The 8,349-nt window shown below is 44.1% G+C and overlaps 1 protein-coding gene across 2 annotated transcripts; it reads right to left on the reverse strand.

Annotated features, from left to right (window-relative positions):
• Nucleotides 1-311: 311 nt before the first annotated feature.
• npy (neuropeptide Y) lies at nucleotides 312-2,637 on the reverse strand. Of its 2 annotated transcripts, none has more exons than XM_037092214.1 (4): nucleotides 2,487-2,637; nucleotides 2,036-2,223; nucleotides 735-824; nucleotides 312-659 (listed from the first exon to the last, which is right to left on the reverse strand). In XM_037092214.1, the coding sequence occupies exons 2-4, from the start codon at nucleotides 2,221-2,223 to the stop codon at nucleotides 635-637; spliced, it is 303 nt and encodes a 100-aa protein (XP_036948109.1). In that variant the 5' UTR covers nucleotides 2,487-2,637; the 3' UTR covers nucleotides 312-634. The 2 variants fall into 2 exon arrangements, with proteins under 2 accessions (XP_036948109.1, XP_036948110.1); XM_037092215.1 differs by having other exon boundaries at nucleotides 312-656; nucleotides 2,487-2,636.
• Nucleotides 2,638-8,349: the final 5,712 nt, after the last annotated feature.

Consider the following 8,349-nt stretch of genomic DNA (forward strand, 5'->3'; position numbering starts at 1 on the left):
TATTAGACCCAGTTTAAATGTACTGTCATGTGCTGCTGCCAGATTATAACAGAGGCATGGTGCATGAGAAGCATAACTATAAGCATAAGAAAGTGGGTGAAGTCGTGGATGTGAGCTGGGAGGCAGAACAGGTCCACACTTGATCTCATCATGAGGGGAAGAGAACATGTGGTGGTGAGACCGCTCAGCACCGATGTTCTGTTCAGTCTGACAGCCGGATGGATCATTTTAAATAACCAGACATCAGCCGTCAGCTGTTTCCCTGATCAACACTCTGACTGCAGCTTGTTTCAAATCAGATGTCATCCAAATACATTTCTTCAAACAATGAATTCTTTAATAGCACAATTATACAATACAATCAACATGCCCTCCCCCCACTTTACTTTCACAGATGAGAACTCTGAATAAACTATTTACATGTTATGGCACATACTATAAGCAGTTGTGGCTGTAGCTGATGGCTCAGGAGGAGGGGCTGAGTATACGTGGCAGCGCTCAGAGGTCAGAAGGGTGGAGGCAGGGTGGTGGTCTGCTGGAGGGGAGCAGGTCTGTGGAGCGGCAGGTGTGTAGAGGCCAGAATGTCAGCGGCAGCGGAGCGGTGGTGAGGTGGGAGCCAGCACTGATGACAGCATCACCACAATGAAGGGTCGTATCTGCTGAGAGAGAGAGGGCAGAGGTCACGACCACCGCAACAACACGGAGCTCTGACACTCAGGTTAACAGACACTCACCTCGACTGTGGAAGGGTGTCTGTGCTTTCCTTCAACAGCAGCTCTGAGACCAGCGTGTCCAGAATCTCAGGACTGGACCTCTTTCCATACCTGAGACACACACAGAGACAGACACACGGGCAATTAATCGAAAGGGAGAATTTAAAGGGCTGAGCAGCAACTAGACCTGGTGGGTGTCAAATGGAAAAAACACATCACAGAGAGAAAGAGACACCCTGGCTGAACTGAGCACGGGGGAAATAATCATCTGAAGCTATTACTCTGCATGTCCTCATGTCAAATGTCCAATTATGAGCTCAGTGAAGTCTGAACACAGCCAGACCGAGACCCTGCCGGGGCAGACAGGACTTGCTTCGCAGGTGGTTCTATTTCCCTTTTCTGTCTCTCAGATGATAAGCCGTGCCGGGGCGCTTGTCACCCCGGGTGGCTAAACACCTGCAGCGGCATCCGAGCCCCTGACATTCAGAAGAAAGCTGAAAGCGGCGGGTGATTTGACACGGCATGCTGGCCAAGGAAGTCATTTGTGCTCAGCTTTTTTTTTTTGCTATAGGTGGTAAACAGGCAGCGGGTGGTCCCGGCTTTGTAACTGCAGCCAGAACAGGACTGACAGCTCCACCAGGCACAAGTTTACACCCGCTCATTTAAGGATCTGTCAAACTGTTCACTATGTCAAGAACACAACAGTCGACGGCAAATGTTGAGGAAAGTTTCCTAGAAAGTCAAATGTTCATGAAGCATTCATATTTCTTCACATTAAAGGGGCAGTATGTCATTTTAAAGAAGAAATTCAAACTCCAAAATTCAGATTCAAATTCAAACTGAGGTAATTATACAAATTCTGATTATTTTTTTTTTTATAACTGATTACACAAGCTGTTCTGAAAGGAAAATAAGGTCCTAGAATGTTTGAAACTAGAAAGGTGGCAGGGTCCGCCACATACAGACAGAGCAAAACAGTATGAAACTGTGTTGTCCTGTTTTCAGTTTGTTTAAAACGAAGAAATTTTGTTTATTTAATTTGTTTTTGCATTAAAAAATTAAAGAGGATCTTTTCTGATCTGGTTAAAATTTCTTCCCCAAAACTACAAAATGCACCTTTAAACACCTTGTGTGGAACCTGTGAGCTTCCAGCTATCATAACAAAATAATTCATCAAAATTAAAATCATGCAGATGTTGTAAAATGACACCTTATTAGAAGCTGTGGGAGAAAATACAGTAATAAGAGTCATTTCAAGACAGAAGAGATGAAATGAACTCCAGCTCTGTTCCTGCAGAGGTGTAATTAGTTGGTCCGCCTACCTCTGTCTTGTTATAAGGTTGATGTAGTGTCTCAGGGCTGAGTAGTACTTGGCCAGCTCCTCCGCCGGAGCGTCCTCCCCGGGGTTCTCCGGTTTCACCGGGTATCCCTCCGTCAGCGCGCCCAGACAGAGCAGCGCCCACAGCAGGAACCCCAGAGTCCCCAGCCAGCTCACCAAGTTAGGATGCATCTGAGCGGGCACAGTGAAAACAGTTAGACCACGACGCACCTCTGGACACTTCAAATCCCCCTTTTCCGTTTTTAACTGATGTAATCATTTTAATGAACTGAGGCTGATCAGCTTCCAAGCTGCTCTGGAGTAAATGTTTAGTTGGAACCTCATAGATTTCCAATAACCGAATTAAAACCTGCAGAAAATCGTCACAAGTCATGTGGAGACGCTCTGCGTTAGTTCAGCGTGGTTTCAATAAGTTAAGAGATCGTTGTACTTACATTTCCCAGAGGGTCAGGGGAGAATTGCGCGCTGTCCTGTGGCGTCTCTTCTGCTCTTCTGGGCACTTGGTGCGCGCTCGGTTTTTATATCTGTGCGCGCAAGAGGCGCTGCAGAACAACGCGTCAGAGCTGCTCCGCTCAGCACAGGTCTGCCTTTCTCCATGTGAACGTCACTGCTGATGCTGTCATGTGCGTGTTTATTGAAAAAAAACCTGTTTCCATTAATTCAATTTGTTTTAAAGACATAAAATAACGTAAACTAAAAATAGAGTGAGGAAATAAGCCTTGTGTCCAATGGCACCAAGAAGGGGATTAGGGACAAAGTGTTGTTTTTGTTTTTAAGAATCCAGTTGTTGCAATTATATTTTAGGATTCTCAACAATATAAATACACGGATTACTGCAGTAATAACATTATAGAAAGTATGAAAAGTTCACTACAGAGTCACTGGAAAGCATCTGTATTCCCTCTAGAAGTACATCAGAACCGAAGCCACCGTGGTGTTAATGTAAAGAACATATGTCTGAAATGCAGGTGTGTGTACATAACACACACACACACACACACACACACACACACACACACACACACACACACACACACACACACACACACTTAAATGGTTGCATTCAGACACACGCTGTCAAACAGACAGACACACAGGTGCTGAGTGGGATGTTTTGGTGTTTGTGAGGCATCTCTCTGAGCAAGAAGGTGATGAATTATTCCACAATCAAGTAGAGATTCTTCTGCATGATGAGATCAATAATGCCATCTGAAGTCACAAAAGAATGGCAGTCATGCAACACTGTGCCGAACTTCAAATGAGTCTCGTACAGACAAGCTCCTCAGCAAAAGAAGCTCCTGTGACGACGCCTCGGGTGATCTGGAATAAAAAGATCTCTGACAGACTCCAGTGCACGAGCCCTTTCTTGACACGCTGTTTTAGTGAATCAGTCCACTAATTTCATTTTGCGATTCACTCCATCATATGGAAGGAGAGGCTGGGACACTCAATGTGAACAAAAGGCCTAAATGTGAATATCGAGATGCGTCAGTCAAAGAAGAGCCCAATCTCCAAGAAACCCACTTAATAAGAAAACCCAAATAGCACTTCAAGTGAATCTGTATACTAAGTGCTTCATTTGCCTCCCATTCATAATCCTTTTGTACACCAGCTCGCAGCCATATAATCTATCAAAATCAGTATTCTTAAGCAGTGCTGGCTTTTAAGATGCTGCGGAGGATGTGTTAAGGGCTTTTTGTGTAACACAGGATGCTGAGAGGGGAGACGAGGAGCGAGACGCCAGTGAAGCAGCGTGGAGCACAAAGTCATGACCGAATCATGATGCTCACAGGCAGGAATCAGAACTTCTAGTCCTCTTCAGGGGATGCACACACACACACACACACACACACACGCACACATCCTTACACCTAACACCTTTCTTAAGCTTGAGCCTACATGTGAATGTTGAAGTGTATGACACATAAAAGCAGCAGGTGTTTATGGCACGTGGACAGAGTTGAGAGGTCAGTTAGTGTTTGCTGCTGAAATAAGAAGCGACTGTAACCTCGACGTGATCATCTAGGGGCGGATGCATCTTCCAAAACAGGTGACGTCTTAAGATCCGACCGAATGTGCCTCTGAATGCACAACTCATCGATCCTTGAAGCAGACGGGCTGAAGTCGCGGAGGCCATGTTGGGTGAAACTCATGTCCACTAAGAACAAACAACACCAGGAGAATTCAGTCATGCAGGCTGCTGACTCACAGAGGTTCACCGAGCTAAACGCATTTGTTAGCTCATCAAACTGTAACTGTGTGAAACGTGGATGGAAATTATGGGTCTGGACAGAGAAGCAAACGTGGAAGTGCCTTCAACTTGCATTCTTTCCGACAGCCACCAGGGGGAGGCTCCACTGGTTGCAAGAATAAGTCATGCTTATGAGAAGACGGCCCTACTCCTCACCGGATTTATTTCCTCTTACAGGTTTCTGTTCTCAAATGTTAGTTTAAAGTCTAATTTTCAAATAATGGCCTCAAAACTAATGATAAAACAGGTCATGCTTCAGGGCGCGGCCACCTTGTGATTAACAAGTCACTACCACAGTGTGTCCTCCAGTTTGCAGTCAGATTTAATGTGAATGTCAGAATTGTGGAGACGGTGGAGGAACGTTCAGGCGAGGACTGAAGGGACCGTTAGTGTCTGAACAAACATCTGTGTCAATCCGTCCAGCTGGGATAGAAAAACTGTATTTTACAGTATATGAGGGAAACATTGACCTGCTGGTGGCTCCTAAAGGAAAAGTGTGAAGGTCACCAAACGTGGAAGGATTCATCTCTTGGAGTACTTGAATGCTCAAACATGATTTCATTGCAATCAATCCAACAGTTGTTGAGGTATTTCAGTCCGGAGCAGAGTGGTGGTCTGTCTGGCCAGCCATCATTACCAACCGCCGTGTTGTTAAAACCGAAGGGGAGAAAATTGCCCGACGAAACCTCGTTTGCCAGAACGCATCAATTTGAGTTAATCTCACAGCACTTTTGACCTCAGGTGGAACAAAATGTTCAAAACACAGTGGATGAATTCCGAAACAAGCACGTTTGTCATACGGTGGATTAAGAAAGGCACAGACAAATCCATGTCTTCAGGGATGCATGTTAACTTTTAACACAGCATGAAACCTTCCCACCAGCAGTCACACAGCCGGCAAACAGTCAGAAACAGAAGCTTAGTCGATAACACAGAAACACAGCTCTTCATTTTAAGTGATGCGACTGCTGAGAGGCTGAAACATTTGCAAATTTCATGTAAGATAATACAAATAACCTAACATTAGTAAATAACTACATTCATGATGTGACTATATGAATTTTACACACAGGATGGGAGCCATCCTGTGTGTAAAATACATATAGTCACATCATGAATGTAGTGATGTATAGGTGCTCCACCTGTGCTGAAGGAGAAGGTGATCGCATGAGAGGACCAACAATTCATTCTACAAACCAGGTTGTGGATCAAAAATATGATAAACCTGGTGCGGCGGTGCTGCTGAGCTCCGACTGTTAACGAGGACCCCTCGTTACACACTGAACCAATCAATGCCAGCAAACTGTCGCCCCAGTGTGGGATTTTAAATAGCACGCTGGCATATCGAGGCTTGATGTGGAACACAACAGCGTCTGTGGCTGCTGTGACAGCTGTGTGTCCCGTCCTGGTACCAGTTCAGTTCTGTTGCTACCACTTAGCAGTAGAACAACAGCGCCCACGTCATCCTGTGTTCCTACAGTTTGATGCAGAAACGGTGAGGCGAACACCGACATCTTGATCAAGCTGTTTCAAATAGTCTACAGAGTCTATGTATCATTATCGCACTGGTAGACATGATCTTTCATTGCTATGTACATGTAGCTTCACAGAGACCACCCTTGTGCTCAATCCCACAACTAACGTGTATTCATCCACTGCTGAAAATAGTCCCCAACAATCTAATTTACATCGGCAGGAGGAACAAGTGGGCTGGGGGCCGAAGGTTAAACACTACGTAGAGAAGTCAGAGATCATTTAGAGCTGAACTGATGCAGCCAGTTCTGTTATTTTGGAACAATATTGAATAATGCGAGTCGTATCATTTAAAGTAGATAATAGTGGGATGAAATTATGAAAGGACAGTAATAGAGGGTAAGACCAAGCATTTATTTGATGTTGTCCCTAAGATGTATTGTGTGCTTGCTTGCAGCCGCATTCTCATTCAGGCTATCACTGCACATACAGTGGATCAGTCCATGCTTAGGGCAGTATCAGTCTCCGTCGGTACTCTATTCATTAAATATTTACATCATATTCTATAATTAAAATTGCTCTGACAACCATGTCAGATTTGGGAAGAAATCTTCTGGATTTCTGGAAGAGGACGCCGCTCTTCCAGCTCAAGGGGAGACAAACGGCCACGTCACAGGGCGAACAGGGTTCAGGGAGAATACAGTCGTTTCATTTGATCAGCATCAGCACTGATAATATCAGTTCTGTTGAACAACACAGCCCACTGAGTAGACAAATCAAAACATCCACATTAATGTAATAATGTCATATTGCTGCTGGAACAGTAGCACCTTTGCTGTACGGCAGAATTTCTTTTTTCTCGATTCATTTAGAGAGCAAGCTGTTTAAATGCAAATCGGTTTTCCTCCCATCAGCCTCCTGCTTTGGAGAAATTCTCTCCCGTGATTTGTCAAAATGAAAAGCCCTTTAATTTTCTCTCGCTGTGAATCAGATTTTTTTAAATTTACATTGTGTGCAGCCTTAAGAGCGAACAGTGACGAGCAGGCGGCCCGTCTGTATCTGCTCTGTCAGGAGGTCGAATGGAAAAAATAAAGGCAACATCTTGTATCGCTTTGGAGCTTTCCAGGCTATTACACCGCTTTTACACACACGTCTGACATCTAAATTGCTGCTTTTGAGTTCACTATTGTGTTATGGTGACAATGTGTTACTTCTGGTAAGCAAGCACTACTATTACTTAGAAAGAGCACCGGCAGCCCTCTCGGGTACGTGGGCTGCAGCTACAAACTGAAGGTGACTCCAGCCCTAATATTAGGCACATATCTGCAGTGTTTGTCATTGATTAGATTTAACATTAAGATTAAAGAGTTTTGTTGCATTGGTGTTGAAATGATCTGTTACAGGTTGTCTTACTTCTTCTATGTAATGTGCGTAAACACCTGAACAATAACCGGTTTGTTTTTACAGAACTGGTCTTCCACCACAAGGATCATTTCTGCGATCCACTTCTCTGAGCTGTTAGCTATCAACGCTTCAGAGCAGCGTGTCCCCCGAATGTTTCCTCTTTGTTCTGGCGCTGACATGAATTGACAGCCTTTGCAAATAATTACTGCACCATATAACATCTCGGAGAACACACGCTTCTCTCCACTTCAGTTCAAAGTACAATAGTGACAACTGCTCAATGAGAAAATAACAAGAAATTAAATCCTTTGTCGTTCTCTCACTTGTTCTATTGCTCTCATTAAGCCCCCACTGCTTCCAGAGTCAACACTATCAAGTCAGTGTTTTAATTCACCTGTCTGTACCTCTGCTGTGTGTGTGTGTGTGTGTGTGTGTGTGTGTGTGTGTGTGTGTGTGTGTGTGTGTGTGTGTGTGTGTGTGTGTGTCTCTGCCACATCTGCTCCTGAGGTGAAAGCAGCACAAACGTCACATCAGGAGAGACATTCAATAAGATGGTTTGACTGACAGATGAACAGAAGGTCGAGCCGCCAAGCTGTGGCAGGTCAGCGTGGCTCAGGTGTGCAGGTACGAGTCCTGAACCTTGATATTAGAAAACCTGATGAAAGTTGTAACAACGTCAAAGGGCTCTAAACTTAGTTCAATACCTGCTGCGACCTGTGTGAGACCACGGTGGTCTGGATGTGTCACAGTTATGTCGGGTTGACTGCGCGTTAGTTGAACCTCGGTGACTTTAAATGTAAATAAACATTAAATTAGATTTTAATCAAGCTCATGATGTTGATGTGATTAGACTTGACTTGATTAGATTAGCCTGATAAACAACATTTATATAAATACAGGTGTTATTTATCTAACACCTCTGTGTTCACATTGAGTTTTAAATCATTTATATTTCTTACAACAGGATGTATTCTTTCTGTATATCTTTTTTAATTAATCTAAATTGAGGAGACCTAGGTTTTTTTGTTTTTTCTTCCTTTCCTTCAGTGTTTTGGGTTCCTGTGATTGTAAAAGGTCTTCAAAGTTGAAAAGGTCAAAGTCCGCATCAACAGAAGCTCCTTTCTCCTGCAGAAAAAACTGCTCCTGAAACGCCTCGTCAGTAGTCACGC

This window comes from Acanthopagrus latus, chromosome 3, assembly GCF_904848185.1.
Source record: "Acanthopagrus latus isolate v.2019 chromosome 3, fAcaLat1.1, whole genome shotgun sequence".
In the NCBI taxonomy this organism is placed as follows: Eukaryota; Metazoa; Chordata; class Actinopteri; order Spariformes; family Sparidae; genus Acanthopagrus; species Acanthopagrus latus.

What these genes read in the sequence shown, in the direction of transcription:
- npy (XM_037092214.1), bottom strand. Translation starts at nt 2,223, where the DNA reads ATGCATCCTAACTTGGTGAGCTGGCTGGGGACTCTGGGGTTCCTGCTG. An exon ending in AACCTTATAACAAGACAGAG is followed by an intron (nt 825 to 2,035) that starts GTAGGCGGACCA and finishes TGTGTGTCTCAG; the next exon opens with GTATGGAAAGAGGTCCAGTC. An exon ending in GACACCCTTCCACAGTCGAG is followed by an intron (nt 660 to 734) that starts GTGAGTGTCTGT and finishes TCTCTCTCTCAG; the next exon opens with CAGATACGACCCTTCATTGT.